We start from the raw sequence: 19,595 nt of genomic DNA on the forward strand, positions 1-19,595 counted from the left end.
GATGCACGGCTTATTAATTCAACTTTGAGGACGTTATTTCAGACTAAGGTCCTAGTGTAGACCAGAGCTACAATAACGTATGTAAAGCTGCTGCAATAGTCATTCCAAATCGTTTTGCAGGAGAAAGAGAATCATGGCTATTCAAGCTTAGTCTGTGTCTAGTCCAGAGAATAAAAACATGATGATTGTCCAGCCCCAGGAGCCGCTGTAATATGAATACAAAAGGAGCCCCCTGTGACAGTGGTGGATTTACAGTTAGTGGTGCCCTGTGCTCAGCTTCATTTTGGGGGGAGGGGGAGGTCCTGAAGACCCAGTCAAGAAAAAGAACATTCACTCTTCTTGACAATCCCATGTTCCCACTTGAGAAAAATGGGGAGGTCTGGGCCCCCAGAATAGTGGGGCCTCAGATGGAAGGCATGGAGCTTTGTGCCCAGCACAGGAGCAGAGCTGCCATGGTGAGGCTGGAGAAGAAAACAAACAGAGGAGATACCGAGATCTCCATGGCCACAGAAGACAGCTTTGGGCGCCCCAGTGGTCCTGTGCTGGCTGGCCCGGAGAAGTGGGCAGAGGCACATATGTGCTCCACTTGAAGGTGAGGGGGCCACAGCGCCATCAGCCACCTGAATGCCCGCCAAATCCTGGGTTCTTCATCACCTGGCTGCTCTCCCCCTCACCCATGGGCAGCAGCCATTCACCAGATGGCAGCCAACAGCAGCCCAGCAGTACAGGGTCTGGAGGACTCAGGAGGAGGGGGCAGTGCAGCCACACAGCCAGCTGCAAGAGAGAAGAGGCTTTTTCCCACTTCAAAGAGCTGCTTTTCTCTGGCCAGCTGTGTGCCTGCTCTATGCTCTTCCGAAGGCTTCCAGCCCGTATTTGTGCTACTAGCTGCCTCCTGTTGGCTCTCCGAAGACTCCAGCCTCCCTGCTTTCCTGCTCCCCCCTTAGCCCTCTACGCAGAGGGACTGCCCCCTGCAAGAGCATCCATCTCCTGCATGGGAAGGTGCTGGACTCAGGGCTGGACTGCCCAGACCTGGAGGCCCCAAACCTGGGCCTGGTATGTTTCATTGTAAATCCACCCCTGCCCTGTGAAGCTGCAAATAAGATCTCATGGGAGGAGAAAATTTGTAAATTTCAAGTTAAAAAATCAAGGGATCAGAATTTTTAACATTTGACATCAATTGGAGCAGGGAAGAGACCAAAATACACAGTTAAATAACAGGAAATTTTAGTGGTGTAACACTTGTTTGGTGGCAAGTAAACCCATTTAACCACTGAATTTATTTTTTAAATGGGATCACATAAATAAACACACAAATTTTACATCTCTCCATTTAGACCACGATTATGGGTATATCGATTGCGCTTTCATTTCATTATTTTTGCAGGAGCTTCACTTACTGAGGGTGTGTCTAGACTACAGGGTTTTGTCGACAAAAGCGGACTTCTGTCGACAAAACTATACCTGGATCTACACTACCGCGGAGTTCTGTCGACAGTAAGTTGACAGAACGTGGCAGTTTTGTCTATGGCAGTAAACCTCATTCTACGAGGAATGATGCCTTTTTTTGACAGTTATGTTGAAAAAAGGTGCTATTGCATCCACACTGCTTTTTCAAAAGAGAGCATCTAGACTCTCTGTCAAAAAAGCGGTTTGCTTTGTCGACAGAACTGGCTGTTGTCTAGACATTCTTTTTCGAAAGAAGCTTTGTCGACAGTATCAGGGGAATGTTTTACATTTACTTATTTATGCTTTAAAAATAGTCTTTTTTGGAGCCCTGTCTTCCACCATATTCTTCAGCTGCAACATGAGCTAGACAAAGATGCCAGAAAGAATGCTTTGGAACTCTATTTTTTAGAGTTCTGGACTGATCTGTAACATTATCTACACTAGGAAATTGATTGCCTGCTGACAGATGCTGTCAGTAGAGCCTACACGGATACAAAATTAGTATCCGTATCCATATCCATATCTGCAAACACGAGCCACAGGTATTATTTTCAACAATTCATTCATGTGAACCATGCTGGAAGAATAAACATTTTCTTCAGCATCATTGCAGAAAGCAGTCCACTGAGTTTCAGGAACACTTCTTATAAGGTAATCTGGACAAATCCACTAGCCCTTCATTTATTCTTCATGATAGAAGGTCCTTTTTAGTGTGTTAGACCCTTTTGGTCTTTTGCAGTGGGACTAGGACTTATGGAAAAACTGATGATGTAATTTAAATTATTCTTTGTTGCCCTCTGTCTTACTGGCTGTTCAACATGAATTAGATAATGTGGTCAAACCTGGCCTTGTCTTCAACAGGAAGAAAAAAGCATAATTAAACAAGTTTACATTTATTGTAAAGATAGCAGCAAAACTTGTTTTTGCTGGTCCACATGATCACTAGTAGGGAGTCCTGGCTCCATATCAATCAGTTAATGTACTATAGCAGGCATGTCCAAAGTCCGGCCCACGAGCCAATTGCGGCCCGTGTTCCGGTTTAATACGGCCCCACAGGTAATTTGGCAATATCTATCTTCTATGGCCCCCAATGAATCCATATGTATTGAGATGAATACATTGTAAAATCTCAGTTAATGTCAGTTGGTCTAAATCAGTTATAAATATATTTGGACACAACTTGTATACTTGGTGTTATGTCCCTGTTCATATTTTTTTTAACTTAAAAGTTGACAGACAACCTTTATTACCAATAATATGTAATGTACTTTACAATGTTCCTGACATATATTTCAGCTTCCTGGATTTTTTTTTCATCTGGCCTTCAGATATGAAAGGCAGAGTGATTTAACACCTGTTTAGATTTGTCATCCATGTGACGAAATGAAAAGTATGCCGTTTGCAATAAACTTTGCATAAAATAGTTAATTTGCGTTTAATTTTAATGGTTCAAAGAATGTCAGGCAAAATGGTCGGCCCTCACGCATGTTCACTTCATAAAATCTGGCCCTCTTTGAAAAAAGTTTGGACACCCCTGTACTATAGCTATGACTGTCTAATCTTCATTAGGATTGTAACTCAGTAGCCTAGAAATGTTAAGGCCCCTTTTTCTCTTCGTGTAGATGTAACCCACACACCTTCACGGTGTGATGTGCTGTCCATCTTGTGGCACTGAGACCACTTCCAGAGAGCGTAACGCGTTTGTTCTGCATACAGCCTTAGCTGGGAACCAGCTGACATTTAGCTTATGTGGTAGAGGCTCATGCACTAAGCTCAAGAGGTCCAAGGGTGGATTTTGTCATAAATGACCTGCATTTGTCGATATTACATACACGTGGCCTACGGAGTCAGAGCTTAGGTTTGAGGAGGCATGAAGATGTTTATCAAAGCAACGTAAACCACTGCATCTGCAGAAGAGAACTTCCGCATCTGTTTTCAGTGCTGTCAGGGAGGCTTTCTGATGATGAACTTTTTTTAGTCTTTTCACTTCCATACAAATAAGGACTGGTAAAAACACATTGGGAAATTGGCATTATTCCTTGTGGACCGAGGTTTATCAATTTCAAAATAAGCCCTCCGCTATTTCGATTTAATTTCAAAATAATGGAATGGCTGTTATTTTGAAATAATTTTGCTGTGTAGGCATACCCACAAAAAGAGACAAGAAAATGCCTAATATAAATAATGAACATTGTTAGCAATATTGTAGCTGTTTTGGTCCCATGATATCAGAAAAACAAGATGGGTAGCAGCTTTGATTGGACTAACTTCTGTTAATAAAAGAGATGAGCTTTCGAGATACACAGAGCTGTTGTTTAGGTAACACAAACAAAATCTATCTGAGCCATTCTATAAAAGAAATTCTTCAGAATTACCTTTGTTCTAGGTAAACTTTTAAATTGACTGGGTCAGAGAAATCCAAGGTTATCAGCTATTAATGTGCAATTCATATATCTTTACATTATCAGCTGCAAATCACATAATCAATGTTCTGACAGAGGTTCTTCATAAGTCAAAGTTGCTGTTGGTTCAGTTCCTCCTTTGTGTTTTGCCAAGAAGAAAAATTTGATTCTTTGTAATTTAGCTTTTTTATCATGGGTCTATGAAGTCATTGACTCAAAACGTATTTGTTTTCTTAAATAAATAAAAGCTCTTATTTATTCTAAATGAGGATAGCTGAGAAACCAAAGCTCATGTTGTTTAATTTGTAGTATATAAATAGAGCCTCCAACTTGTAGTATTTTATTCCTGTAAATGTTTTTTTCTAGAAAACCAGGACCTGCACAATAAGTAATTGTATATTTGCTCTCTCTTTTAATTGTGTTCTTTATTTGTAAGGGTTGTACAATTCTTGTAAAGAGCTTATAATAGAAATTATCTTCAAATATTGTATTTACATGTATTACAAGGTAGATTTCTGTTTATTTCCACATTATTCAAAGTTTAAGGTTACAGTTTATGTTAATCTGAAAAATAACAGCTGCATGAAACCATGACTATTTTGTTCAGTGTACAACAACATACATCTTCTCCAATGCTTTATGCTGTTCATTTAGGAAATAGAAGTAATTTTATAAATCATTACCAGGTGAGTCGAGGAGTTCACTCTCAACTTAGCTTTGAAATGAAAGATGACAGCTGTAATTGCAAGTGCAAACACAGAAAGGATAATCCAGCTCTGATATTCACTTGCATTCTATCGCCAGTGCACTTGTGAAGGGTTGAAAAAAGTAACTTTCCTGGAATAAAGACTGGTGATTTTTTGTATCAGTTCATGGGGGTGGAGGTTTCAGCAGGGCAAATTCCAGCAATTAGAGGCCCTTAGTTGAAATCTGCGTAAAAAATAGTTACAAAATATTTTTATGAGCACTGAAGCGCTGAATAAAAAATATTTTATAAATGTTTTATAACCTAAGATTTGTTTGTTTTCAGTTATGTAGCCAATGTCTATTATAAATGTCTATTATAGCAACATATGCTATGCCTTTAGACAATGCCTTTATGGTAATTCTTTAAATGATTTTACACAGGCTAGAAATAGAACAATGCCACTCCTTCCAATATTCAACACTTTTGTCTTGGTGTTAGTTCTGGTGACAACTTCCAGCTCAATTCCTGCTCAGGTTCTCCAAAAGTTGGAACCAAATATATGTACAGCAGTTGTGTGTGGACCTCCTCAGAACGGATTTCCAGGAAAGGATGGAAAAGAAGGCCCTAAGAGGAAAAAGGGAGACCAAGGTATAGAAATATTTATGTATAGTACACATGAAGATCTGATTTATATTTTAAAAAAATGGATAAAAACACATGCACAGTTCAAATCATGTACCTTTGGAACTGGCGCAAAAAGATTTGTCAAGCAAAAAATATCTGAAGTTCCTTAATTATTTGCTAATTTTAAAAATAATATGAAACTAATAGTATTGTCCAAAATCAAGTAAGAGTTACAAATTGAAATTAGATACTTCTAAATACATAATATCCTCAAGCACCTAACTCTAAGAATTCCTCAAACACTCTAATATTTGTATAAAGAAGTGAACCCAAACCAAATTTCAGAGCACTTTTCAGATATCCAAATGATAAGTAGAGCTCTAAAGCTTGGATCTGGATCAGGATGTAACCTTTTGCCAAAATTCACTATGTTCTTTTTGTTCACCTAATCTTCATGCAGCTCTAAGGACAGCAATCGCAAACTCTGACAACTCGTACCAATTCAATTGCTGACTTGCTTTATTTTTCCCTCTTCCTTTTCCCTGAATAAACATACTGAATTGCAAGGATTGAGAGGGATGCCAGGTCTTCCCGGAAGGGATGGATCCCCTGGACCCAAAGGAGACAGAGGTGAACAAGGACCAAAGGGAGACTGTGATGGCACAGGTCAGCAGAGCACTTCCTTTGAGGGCAGGTAAAGAAGAAGCCCAACAGGGCAGATAGAGAGGTTGTATGGCTGTTTGAATGGTTTTCATTGCATGAAATGAAATACTGCTGTCTGACAGAAGACGTATTCAGAGATGGACCCTAGAGAGGCCAGACAGTCTGATTTGCAGGAGTGGCAAGGGAGTGAGCCTGCCAGGTCAATACAAGTTAGTCTGAAAGAGCAGCATCCTATCGGAGAACACACCACAATAATGGGTTTCCCTTTGCCTTTCTTTGGGCTGAGGCCTCAACATTTCAGTTTAAAATTTGTATGCTCTCTTCTGGAGATGCAAACCAATGCAAATGCAAACCAATCTCTCTCATGTTCTACCTGTGCTCATTACTAGTCCTGGAGATAACTTCTCTGACTATATTAAAGCTTTTATGAAACCTTCCATATTTTAGTGTGACACGGTAAGAACAATGCCATTGTTTCTTCCTTCAGAGCTTGAGCTTTTAAAAAGTGAAATAAAGGATTTGCAAGAAAACCTGACGGCCCTAATAGCTACAGTGAGCAGAATCCAAACAGGTAAGACAAACAAAGTGCTGTTTGTTCCTGTTAATGAGGGTGCATCCATATAGCAACCGAAACACGAAATAAAATACGCAATTATTTATATGATTTCAATTGCATTTTGAAATCACTTATTTTGAAATTTGGCACATCTGCACAGCATTAAATTTCAAAATATCACGCTATTTCGACACGTACCTTAAAACTTGTGGAACGAGGGTTACAGGGATGCTGAAATAGTGCTTCTGTTATTTCGAAAAATATTTCAAAATAATGGGCGTGTTTAAAAGACATGGGGTTTCTGGTATCCCAAAATAGCCCAACTACTTAGAGGTACCCTGAGAGATTGACCCAAAGGGAATAATTGGGTCAATTGCATCCAAAGAGAGGAAGAGCTAGATCCTTACTTCCTCTGAGTGAATACGGGTTCTTATCTGGTGTCGTCTTATTTTGGCTTCTTGGTATTTGTTCATAAACCAAACTTCTATGTACTTGCTGGATATATTAGTAAAGTAGTTCAGTTCTACTATATGGGAAATACAACTCCAGCCCTCTCATGTGTATAGGCAGCCTAGGCAGGTCTCCACTTTGGGGTGATTAGATGAGTCCATCATGTGGAAATAGCCCTGGGCTACTGTGCTAAATTAATCCCATCCAAAGTACACTGGAGCTGATATGGCGCGGCTTTGGTTGGATCTACTTTGTGCCTGAAATTTTCTTTGATTGGTTCTGTGACTAAAAAGAACAGTGGAAGACAACCACTCTCTGAAATGAACTGCACACGAGGCCTCATTCTGCTCCTCAATACCCATTTACTTCATCTGGAGCAAGAACAGGACCTTGACTCTCACCTATGAGAGGCTTAAATTCCAAATGAGATAAGAGAAGGATGAAAGGACTATGCTATGTGCTGTATCAAGCAAAAGGGGTCTAGCCTCATAAAAAGTACTTCAGTGATGTTTCCAATATTATACTTGGTATTTTAGGCTAGCACTGGTTCACTGTGTTCATGCTCCGGTATTGTGTAGCATATACATCATGCTCATTAGGAGGACAATAACACCAAGCTAGACAAGGTACAAACTGACGCCTCCTGAACATATTTCTTTATTGCTACCCAAAATAACAATACTATTCTAGTGTAACAAAATATATGAATACATGTTAACTGACATGTATTGAACTTTTGCGCGTTTCTAGATCAGTCCTTTGGAACTGGTGTTAGTGCTGGCCAAAAAATGTTCAAACCCAGTCGTTCTGTCGGTGACTTTGAGACTGCCAAAGCCACATGTTCTCAGGTTAGTGGCCTACTTGCTTCTCCACAGAATTCTGCAGAGAACAGTGCCATCCAACAAATAGTAGCTCAACAAAGCAAAGCAGCATTTATTGGAGTAACCAGGATACAAACAGAAGGCACATTTAAGTATCTAAATGGTAAATCTGTAGGGTACTCAAATTGGGCTGCATATGAACCAAATAATGCTGATGGAAATGAAAACTGTGTTGAAATGTTTCCTGATAGCAAATGGAATGACTTACTCTGTAATGAAAAACGGTTAATAATCTGTGAATTTAAATCTCCCCGTCCTTGTGGTTTTCATTAAAATTAGTTGGTGAAAGTGGGCTTGCTACTTAAATAATTCTATAAGCTTGTTGATTTACTACAGTGTTGCATATTGAATACTGTGCTGCATGAGCGATATAAAGGTATAGATATGCTGACTCTTGCTGCTCTTTCTATGGTGGGCAATACCATTTTGTTTCAATAAACCAATCAGACCACTTAAATTTTTTTGTACTGTGCTGGTTAAAACTGAAGAACACTACAAGTTATGTGAGAAATTGATCCTTACATAGTTTCAGACTTAAATAAAAGCAGCTATGATGGGGGCCTGATAGAGAATACGGACCAGGGTTGACTCTTATGTAAAGAGCCCCAAGACCACCATTTTGTTGCACAAAGTTCCAGCAGAAAGAGACTTAGTTTTATGAGTAAACTAGAAGATTTACCCAGTGTTGCTTGGGATGGGGGTGTAGAGGGAGCAGGAATCAGAGCAAGGGCTCAGGTATATGGAGTGAAATGCAAATGCAGACAACCACGTTTGCATGATAACGTGGTTGTTTTGTCTCCTTTTTCCCATCAACAGGGGAAGTAACAAAAAATCACACATTTTAACAACCACTTATTAACTATTTCATGCCTTATTGTTAGATTCCTGATAAAATAGATGGACATTTTTCAATAACCATTTCCTGAAGTCCTCTTATTTCCACCATAAGCTATTTAAACATCTGCGACTATTGTATTGTCTATCTTGGTCATAAAACACTGTGCCGTAGGCCAGTTTAATCAAATTTAAAAATGAAATAGCTGGACAAAGGCTCACACCTCTACTGAGATCTCTGAGGATTTGATGTTTGGACTCATGCATCTAAACTCAGAACAATTATTTCAACGAAGAAAAACAAAACTTCTATGAGTTAGCAATATGAGCAATGCTGAGTAAAGCTCATAATATGTAAAATTTGTGATTGCACTGCAAGTCAACCAAGAGTTCGTGTGATATTTTTAATGAACACAAAAGGTTAATTGCATTGAACATAAGAAAAAAAGGTCATGTCATATACTATTTTGAGATGGGAGTTAGGGATCTTGATGTAGAGCAACTCAATGCTTTGCAAGTTCATCTCTTGTAGAAGGGCTGTGGGTTCCTGATGGAGGGTCTGAGGAAAGATGGCTTGTTCTAGAGTGTTGACTCTCTTCCTTCAGCTCAATCAGATGAAAAGAAATTAAAAGACCTTTCTTCATATTAATATTCTGCATGAATATTTGCTCCATTGGAACGTGCTCCGCACTGTGATAAAGTGTGCAAAGCTGCTGTTATAGTCACTCCAAGACATATTTGAGAAAGAGTATCGTCGCTATTCAAGCTTTGTTTGCATCTAGTTCAAAGAACAAAAATACAATGATTGTCCCATCCCAGGAGCTGCTGTAATATGAACAAAAAGGAAGCCCCTTTGTGAAGCTGCAAATAAGGTCTCATGGGAGAAGAGGTTTTGTAAATGTCAAGTTAAAATCAAGGGACCAGAATTTTGAACAATTGACATTAATGGGAGAAGAAAAAGTCCAAAATTCATAGTTTAATAACAATTTTAGCACTTAAAAAACAACAAATAATCTGGTAGCACTTTAAAGACTAATAAAACATGTAGATGGTATCATGTGTTATCAGAAAAATAAAATGGGAAACAGCTTCTATTGCAACAGCTTCTGTTGATAAAGAAGATGAGCTTTTGAAGTACACATAGCTCTTGCTTAGGTAATACAAACAAATCTTTTTGAGCCATTGTATAAAAGAATTTCTTCAGAATTATCAATGTTCTGGGTGAACTTTTTAGTTGATTTATTGACCTGGTCAGTGATATCCCAGATTATCAGATATTAATATGTAGTTTATATAATTATAATTTGTCAGCTGCACATCACATGTTCATTGTTTTCACAGAGGTTCTTCTTAAGTCAAAGTTGCTGTTCATTCAGTTCCTCTTTTGTGTTTTGCCAAGCAGAAAAATTAATTCTTTGTACTTTAAACCTTAATAAAAAGGATAAAGGCCTATGAAGCCATGAACTAGAAACTGGTTTCTCAGCTATCCCCACTTACAGTAAATAGGAGCTCTTATTTATGTAAGAAAAAAAAATCGAAGGTCATGTTGTCGAAGGTGTTGTATATAAATAGCGCCTCAGACTCATAGTACATTATTCTTGCAAATGCTTTTTCAAGAAAACCAGGAACTGCACAATAAGTAATTGGATGGTATATTTGCTTTCTCTTTTAATTTTGTTCTTTAATGGTAAAGTTGTACTTTTTTGTAAAAAGCTTATGATAGAAATTTACTTCACATATTTTATTTATATATATGAAAAAGTAAAATTCTGTTTATTTCCACATTATTCAGAGTTTAGTTACATTATGTTACAGTTCATGTTAATCTGAAAAATATCAGTCATGGTTTTATGCAGCTATTTTGTTCAGTGTACAACAAAATACATCTCGTCTAACTCTTTATGCTGTTCATTTAGGAAATTGAAGTAATTTTATAAATCGTTAGCAGGTAAGTCGGGGAGTCCACTCCCAACTTAGCTTTGAAATGAAAGATGATAGCTGTAATTGTAAGTGTAAATACAGAAATGATGATCCAGCTCTGGTACTCACTTGCATTCTATCACCATTGCACTTGTGAAGGACTGAAAACAAATCACTTTCTTAGAAGCAAGCATCTAGTAAACTTAAAAAGGACTATGTTTGCAAGCAACTTAGTCGGACATAACTGAAGACTAGAGGAGGACAAATTCCAGAAATGATGATTACTTGATTGAGATCTGAGTAAAAAAATAACTAAGAATATTTTCATGGTCACAGAAGCGCTAATAAAAAATATAACAAAGCACTATAAAGATCTTACTTGCACTCAGAATGCCTTTGCAGTAATTCTTTTAATGATTTTACACAGGCTAGGAATCAAACAATGCTGCTGCTTCCAATATTCAACACTATTCTGTTGGTGTTAACTCTGGTCACAGCTTGCAACTCAACTCCAGCTCCGGTTGTCCAAAAGTGGGAACCGAATGCATGTACACTAGTTGTGTGCGGACCTGCTCAAAATGAGTTACCAGGAAAAGATGGAAAAGAAGGCCCTAAAGGGCAAAAGGGAGATCAAGGTACAGAAATATTTATTTGCAATTCACCTGTTGATCTGATAGATAGTTTTTAAAAAAAAATGGATAAAACAGAGGCACAATTCAAATCATGTAGCTTTGGAACTGGAGCAAAAAGATTTGTCAAGCAAAAAATATCTGGAGTTCCTTAATTATTTGCTAATTTTAAAAATAATAATATGAAACTAATAGTATCGTCCAAAATCAAGTAAGAGTTACAAATTGAAACTGGATACTTCTAAATATATAATATCCTCTAGCGCCTAACACTAAGAATTCCTCAAACACTCTAATGTTTTCATAAAGAAGTGAATCCGAACCAAACCTCTGAGCATTTTTCAGATATTTGAACAATAGGCAGAGCCCTGAAGCTTGGATCTGGATCAGGATGTGACCAAAATTCATTATGTTCTTTTTGTTCACCTAATCTTTGTTCAACTCGAGTGTTGACAGGAATTGCATACTCTGACAATACGTACCAATTCAATTGCTGACTCACTTTATTTTTCTCTCTTCCTTTTCTCTGAATAAACACACTGGATTGCAAGGATTAAGAGGGATGCCAGGTCTTCCCGGAAGGGATGGATCCCCTGGACCCAAAGGAGACCGAGGTGAACAAGGACCAAAGGGAGACTGTAATGGCACAGGTCAGCAGAGCGCTCCCGTTCAAAGAGGGTAAAGAAGAAACCCTATAGGTCAGACAGAGGGGTTGTATGGTTGTTTCAATAGTTTTCATTCCATGACTGTTTTAGTTGGGCTTCACTGCTTCTCTGACAGAGGGAGAAGTGTTCAGAGATGGAACCTGGGGAAGCCAGGCAGTCTGGTGGGCAGGAGCAGTAAGAATAAGCCGGCCAGATCGGTGCAAGTTAGTCAGAAAAAGCAGCATCCTGTTGGAGAAAACACCACAGTAATGGGTTTCCCTTTGCCTTCCTTTGAGTGTGTGACATCAACAGATCAGTTTTAAATTCATCTCATCTTCCTAAGGAAACAAGAAATGCAAACCAGTATCTCTCATGTTACCCCTGTGCTCATTGCTAGTCCTGGAGATAATTTCTCTGACAATATTAAAGCTTTTAGGAAACCTTCCATATTTTAGTGTGACACAGTAAGAACAATGCCGTTGTTTCATCCTTCAGAGCTTGAGCTTTTAAAAAGTGAAATAAGGGATTTGCAAGAAAACTTGACAGCCCTGGTAGCTACTGTGAGAAGCATCCAAACAGGTAAGACAAACAAAGTGCTGTTCATTCCTATCACTGAGAGACTGGCCTAAACGAAATAATTGGGGCAATTGCATCCAAAGGGATGCAGATCTAGATCTCTACTTCCTCAGAGTTAAAAAGGTTCCTATTTGGTGTCTTATCTTGGCTCCTTGCTATTTGTTCATACTCCAAACTTCTATGTACAGTACTTGCTGGATAATTTAGTAAAGTAGTTCAATTCTGCTATATAAGAAGTACAAGTCCAACCTCTAGCGTGTATAAGAAGCCTAAGCAGGTGTCCACGCTGGGGTGATTAGAGGAGTCCATCATGTGGATACAGCCCTGGGATCTTGTACTAAAAGAATCCCATCCAATGTACCCTGGAGCGGAGATGGTGCAGCTTCGGTAGGATCTACTTTGTGCCTGAAATGTTCTTTATTTTGTAACTAAAAAGAACAGCAGGAGACAACCACTCTCTGAAATCAACAGCACATGAGGCCTCATTCTGCTCTTCAATTCCCATTTACTTCATCTGGAACAAGAGCAGGCCCTTGACTCTGACCTACAAGAAGAGGCATAAATTCCAAATGAGATAAGCGAATGATGACAGAACTGCGCCATGTGCTGTATCAAGTGCTAGGGCCTGGCCTCATAAAAAGTACTGCAGTGATCTTCCCGAACGCTGTACCTGACAACATTGAAGTATTTTAGACTTGGACTGGTTCATTGTATTCATACTTGGGCACTGTGTGGAATACCCACTATAATCTCTAGGAAAATAAATTCTGGAAGTGGTCAGTTTGAACCTGATCTAGCATGTTTTTATGTCTTTACTGGTACGCAAAAACCCAAGAATACTGTGTGAACCTCAAGCTAATATTTTTTTCTGAGATTGTGATAGCCAACAGAATAAATCAACAAAAATAACTGCACCATATACCAGGCCCCTAGCATCCGTTTTTATGGTGTAAACAATTGTGTGAAAATATGTAACTTACACGTACTGTCCTTTTGTGCATTTCTAGTTCATTCTTTTGGAAACGGTGTTAGTGCTGTTGAAAAAACGTTCAGAGCCATTGGTTCTGTTGGTGACTTGGAGACCGCCAAAGCCAAGTGCTCTCAAGCTGGTGGCCTGCTTGCATCTCCAAGGAATTCTGCAGAGAACAGTGCCATACAACAAATAGTAGCTCATCATAACACAGCAGCATTTATTGGAATAACCGATAGAGAAACAGAAGGCACATTTAAGTATCTAAGTGGTGAAGGTATCAGATACTCAAATTGGGCTCCAAATGAACCAAATAATGCTTTTGGAACTGAACACTGTGTGGAAATATATCCTGATGGCAGTTGGAATGACAGAGCCTGTAATGAAAGCCGGTTAATAATTTGTGAATTTTAGTCTCCCTCTCCTCGTTGTTTTCAGTAAAATGAGTGGGTGTGAGTGGGCTTGCTATTTAAATAATTCTATACGCTTGTTGATTTACTATAATTTCACATATTGAGTACTGTGTTGCAACACTGATATGAAGGTAAAGCTACACTGAATCTTGCTGCTATTTCTATGGTGGGTGATACCATTTTGTTGAAATGAAACAATCAAATTGCTTTGATTTGTGTACTGAGCTGTTAAAACTGTAGAACACTATTTGTTATGTAAGAAATTGATACCTACATAGTTTCAGACAAATAAAAGCAACTATGGTGGGGAAGTGACAGAGAATACGGAGCATGGTTGTCTCTTACGCAAAAGGCCATATGATCACCATTTTGTTGCACAAAGTTCCACCAGAAAGAGACTTAGCTTTATGAGTAAACCAGAAGATTTACCAAGTGTTGCTGGGATGGGAGGTGTAAGGGGAGCAAGAGTCAAAGCAAGGGCTCGGGGATGTGGATGGCTCAGGTCAGAGGACTAGAAGTACGGGGGAGCCGTGTTTGAGCATGTGGGGGGTCAGGAAAGGAGACTAGTGGGGGTGGAAGGTAAAACACAGGCGAGAGCAGGTATGGAAGTAAAAATTGCCAGTCTATTTTCAAGGTCTAAAAGAGAGGTGGAAGTAAGCCGGTGCCTCTTCCTGTCTGGGACGGCCCAAGCCCGGAGACCCCAATTCCTCCACGCCCCATTTCAGGAAGGGGAGGGGCCACGGGCCCACATAATGGGTCACCGCTGCTCATCTTCTCCTTCCCAACTATCAGGGTATGTCTACACTAGCCCCCTAGTTCGAACTAGGGAGGCTAATGTGGGCATTCAAAGTTGCAAATGAAGCCCGGGATTTAAATATTCTGGGCTTGATTTGCATCTTCCCGTCCAGTCGCCATTTTAAAATCCCCTTAGTCCGAACTAACTGCCCGTGGCTACACGCGGCGGTTAAAAGTTCATTTGAACTAAGTCCTTAGTTCGAATTAACTGTTACACCTCATTCCACGGTGGCCATGGTGGCATCCCCCACCATGCCAGCCACAGACAGGGGCCAGCCCTGCTGCTTCCAGCCCCAGAAAAGACTTCATCCACCTTCCTCCCCTCCCCCCACCCAGGGCCAGCCTGAGCCCTTTTGGCGCCCTGGGCCTGGGCACGCGGGCCCGCCCCCCAGGGCACACAGTGCATGCATGCGCTGGCCACGGCTGCTGGTGCGTAGTCCAGGGCCCGCCCCCGGGGCACTCAGCGTATGCGTGGGCAGGTCACGACCACTGGCGCACAGCCCGGGGCCTGCCCCCGGGGTGCACAGCGCATGCACTGCCCAGGCCAGCCTGGCCAGTGCTGCTGGCGCACGTGCAGGGCCATGCAGGGCCCCGCAGCCATAGGGGGAAGGGCACTGCTTGCTGGCGCTGCGGGGCCGGCGCTGCAGGAGCCAGGCTCGCGGCTCCTGATGGCAGCTGTAAGGGACGCCGCGCGCCCCTTACAGCTGCCAGCAGGTACCCTTCATCAGTTGGTGCCCTGGGCAGCTGCTCAGTTCACCCATGCCTCTGTCCGGCCCTACCCCCACCACAGCACTGGCCCAGGCTGTGCTCCTGCATCGCGCCAGCCCCGACTGAGGCTATGCTTCCCGCCAAACCAGCTCCAGTCCACACTGCACTCCTCACTGTGCCAGCCCTGGCCAGGCCTGTGCTCTCCACCGCGCTGGCCTCTCTGGGGCTGGGTTCCCCTACTGCCAGCCCAGCCCAGAGTATCCTTCTGAACCTGGCCAGCTGGGGCTCTCTGGTCCAGCAATATTCATGGTCCTGCCGGACCACAGAGGTTGCCAGACCACAGAGTCACAGAATTTAGAGTTTCAACCTATACCAGCTTTATTAACCAACATTCATGGGGAATGAGGGTTCCTAGTTAATCAAAGGTGCTGGTTATTTGAGCTTTTCACCATACACTAGCCATAGCTGCAGGATGGATTAGGTAATATCCAATAATGGTATTATACACAGAAGCATGACACAAACAAACTTTACTGCTGCAAGTTTACAAACTTGACTTCCACCAGCAGTGGAAAATGTCAAAAAATGATGCAGGATGGCTATTGGAATTTTTCTGGTTAACTGAAGAAGGAATTGTATGCCATTTATGACAGATGCAAGTTAACCACATTTTCTGGATATTAAAGTATTGGATAACTCAACTTGTACTGTTTATAGAGAAAACAAATAAAGAATAAAACAAAATCCAGACTCAATATGGCCATGTCTACACTAGGAAAGTATTTAAAAGTTTCTAAATTCAACTTAATCATTCCTGATTTAACAAATTTGAACTAACGTGTCTACACTATGGGGAAACCTCAAAATTGGTCCAAGGCAGGCTCTGTTAACGTGGATATGCTACCTCGTACTGAGAGTTCTGGGGAGACCTTAGTTCAAATTGTTCTGGGGAGTAATTATTTTGAAATAGCAGCACCAAAGCATCCACTCTATCACTATTTTGAAATAAGTACAGGTTGGTCTTCTCTTACCCGACACCCTCAGGACCAGACCAGTCCCAGATGAGGGGATTTGCCAGACATACCAAGGAAGGTCCCTCTCCTCATGGCCCATGCTGCCCTGATGCCACTGGACTGGGGCTTCCGCCTGGCCCTGCTGCTGCCCCAGCCCCTGGGACATTCTAGCTGCCATCGGTTCTGCTGCTGCCAGGGATAGAGCTCTGCAGCTGCTGGCTACATGACCATGACCAGGACACCATGTCCCCAGCCAGGGCTGAAGCCAGAGCTGCACAGCTGCAGCTGGGGTTGGAACTCCCTGGCCACGGCCAGAGCTTCCCGGCCACTGGGGCCAAAACTCCCTGCCATACCGTGCCCCCTTCCCCATGCTTGACACTGGGCTTCTGGCTTAGTCGCTGGTTCTCCTTATGCTCCCACTACCAGACCTCCCTGTTCTTGGGTTCTGTGGTCCAGGAATATCCATGGTTGCCAGACTGGAGAATCCCGGTTAAGAGAGGTACAACCTGTATTTTGGAATTAGCGTTATTCCTGATGAAAAGCAGGAGTACAGATTTCAAATTAAGTGGCCTGTTATTGAGAAATAATGGAAGCATGGATGCTCTGCTTATAAATTTGACCTGAAGAGGGTTATTTCGAACTAAAGTCCTATTATAGACCAGGGCTATATTTACACTTTGTATTATCAACTGCAATTTATGCAATCCATTTTTTCAAAGCTTAGCAAATATTCAAGGGATCAGACTAGCACACTTGCTTGAGTTCTGTACTATAATTTTTTTTAGACTAGTTCAGTTTCTCTTTCCATTTCTTTTGGTATTAGTGCAAATTCTCTTATTTGTGATCTGAGTAGTATTGTCAACAAGCTCATGTATGTGCCTTAGTTTCAATGGGTACATTTTTTTATTCAGGATTATCACAAAGCTTTGAAGCTGTGGTTATTAGATGTCAGATTAGAAAGTTGAAAGCAATTTTGTTGAAAAGATTTCTCATGAGAGGGAAGGTGATTTAAATAACTGTGAGGATTGAGATCTGGGCACTTATTCCTAGAGCCACCAGAGATGTCACGTGCAAATTTGGGTCTGAAGTTTAAATAAGGATTTTTAAATGAGAGAACCTAATGTGATGCTTCTAAATCCACTTTTAGGTACCTACATTGGTGTCCTGATTTTTTCAAAGGTGCTGAGTATTCACCACAATGAGAACAGCTGGGGAAAATGTCTAAAAGTCATGAGTGATTTTTGGGGTGCTTTTAGTTTTCAGTACACAACCCGAGACACCGGAAAGGGCCTCGTTTTTCAGGAAATGCTAAGCATCCCACTGCCAGACAATCAGGCCATTTTAAAGTGCCTGAGGTTGGGGACCCAGCATCACTAATCAGTTTTGAAACTCTGGGATGCCCAGCACTTCTAAAATTGTTCTTCCTGGCTTCTGAGTTGAGGACAAGAAGCAATGGGCTTAAACTGCAGCAAGGGAGGTTTAGGTTGGACATTAGGAAAAAGTTCCTAACGGTCAGGGTGGTTAAACGCTGGAATAAATTGCCCAGGGAGGTTGTGGAATCTCCATCTGTGTAGATATTTAAGAGTAGGTAGATAAATGTCTATCAGGGAGGTCTAGACACTATTGGGTCCTACCCTGAGGTCAGGGGACTGGACTCGATGACCTCTCATGGTCCCTTTCAGTCCTAGTATTCTATGATTCTGCAAATGCGGTCACTGAACTAGCAACCTCACGTTAGATTACGGTGATAGGAACCCTTTTGTTTGACAAAACAGAGAATACTCCCTGAGATATCCTGAAGGTTCCTTGTTGTAAGGCACCTAGAAGACACTTGGTTGGAAGGCACTGTGGAAGGACAATACTTACCGTACTGGGAGATAGCATGATGTATTTACAACAACTATATGATCGAGCTCAGACCATTTTTTATATGAAGGGCTGGAGATCAGCCAAATAATTTAAAAAATGTTAATTTGGGTTTGTGTAGGGAAGACATGAGGGAATTGTGTGTGAAATTTACAAAAAGCCAAGCCACACCTGTATTCTCCTGGGCTGTACTTCTATAAGAGCTCTCAGGGGAAGAAGCCTTGATTTGTGCCACTGCAAACTCCTAAGGCAGTTGATTGTGATGGACACAACTCTAAGAAGTCTAGCAATGGCATGGTCCAGAGAAGCAGATAAATGTTGGGGCTCTTATCCAAGCAAACCACACCTCTTGTCTCTGCAGAGCGGCACCTCAGCTCCCAAGGCATCAACCCCAAGGGCACAGCATTCCTTCCAGCTGTGACCCAGCCCCAGAATAACAAAGCCCTGTCCACATTTTACAGAATTTCAATCGGACTTTTCTTTTCCTGTTTGCTTCCAGAAATGGCCGAAGGGTCCAGCGATTTTTTTTTTAAGATCTTCTCGGCCAAATCCAGAGAAATAAGGACTCGGGAGGATGTTGATTCTCAAAAATATCCAGTGGGAAATTGCTTGGCTGGCATCCATTTGTTTGAGACAAAAGTGTGTGGTGAGAGACAAACCTGTGGTATACACCATTGATTGGAATACAGAAAGCTTTTCGGGCTCGGTATATTGCTGAGATTATTTCCTTTCTGTGGAGAGCTTAGATGTTGGCTTTACTTCTTGTGAGGGGTGTCCTAATTAGGCCCAATGACCCAGTTAAACAGCCAATGAGGACACTTGAAAGGAGGGGTGTGTATAAAACTGTGCAGCTCAGAGCAGAAAGGGGCTCAGGGAAAGGCAGCAAGGCGCAGGAAGGAATAGGCCTTGACTGCTCTGTGGAGGGTCCATGAGCCCAAACCCATAGTAGATGACAGGCCCAGATTCCCTTTCCCGCCACAGGAAGAGGGTCACATGGGATAAATGCCTGTGAGTGCTGGTGAGCAGGGACTTTAATGCCCATCTCCCCCGAGGGATAAGCCATGGAGTGACCTGGCAAGAGTGGCCAGTCATGAAGGAGGTGGTGCAGTTCCTGGAGTAAGAGGGCCTCAGAGACAGAAAGAGAAGGAAGGAGCATTTTCTGTGCAGAGCTAATCCCCAGAACAGCCAGGAAGAGGCACCATCTGGCAGTGAGTCGAGAGGCCCCTGTCACACTGCTAAATTCAATGAGATAGAGTCTTAACCTGTCAGCCTTAAACCACACACACACACACACACACACACACACACAACACACTTTTTTCCCAAAATTGGCAAATATCTGAGATCAGACTATTGCATCTGTTTGGATTCAGTCCCACAGTCTTTTTTGGCCTGCTCAGTTCTTCCTATTGTTTCGCATTTCTGGGAAATCCCCTCTCTCGTGCCTGGTTTTTCCTACCACCACTGTTGCAAGATAAGCTGGAATGTTGAAATGTTCTTCAGCAAAATGATAACTT

General features: G+C 41.5%; 1 protein-coding gene across 4 annotated transcripts in view; it reads left to right on the plus strand.

Moving 5' to 3' along the window:
- LOC102459497 (uncharacterized) overlaps nucleotides 1–15,943 on the plus strand; it is a 37,140-nt gene extending 21,197 nt beyond the window's left edge. For 2 of the 4 annotated variants that reach the window (XM_075934782.1, XM_075934781.1), the window contains exons 8-15: nucleotides 5,035–5,184; nucleotides 5,728–5,826; nucleotides 6,311–6,394; nucleotides 7,580–7,677; nucleotides 10,892–11,099; nucleotides 11,645–11,743; nucleotides 12,233–12,316; nucleotides 13,321–15,943. In XM_075934782.1, coding sequence (XP_075790897.1) covers nucleotides 5,035–5,184; nucleotides 5,728–5,826; nucleotides 6,311–6,394; nucleotides 7,580–7,677; nucleotides 10,892–11,099; nucleotides 11,645–11,743; nucleotides 12,233–12,316; nucleotides 13,321–13,697 — 1,199 coding nt within the window. In that variant the 3' untranslated portion in view covers nucleotides 13,698–15,943. Of the gene's footprint in view, nucleotides 1–5,034; nucleotides 5,185–5,727; nucleotides 5,827–6,310; nucleotides 6,395–7,579; nucleotides 7,678–10,891; nucleotides 11,100–11,644; nucleotides 11,744–12,232; nucleotides 12,317–12,749 lie in introns of all 4 variants that reach the window. The other 2 variants (XM_075934784.1, XM_075934783.1) reach the window with 2 other exon arrangements.
- The last annotated feature ends 3,652 nt before the right edge of the window (nucleotides 15,944–19,595 follow it).

The sequence above is a fragment of the Pelodiscus sinensis genome, chromosome 8 (assembly GCF_049634645.1).
Source record: "Pelodiscus sinensis isolate JC-2024 chromosome 8, ASM4963464v1, whole genome shotgun sequence".
In the NCBI taxonomy this organism is placed as follows: Eukaryota; Metazoa; Chordata; order Testudines; family Trionychidae; genus Pelodiscus; species Pelodiscus sinensis.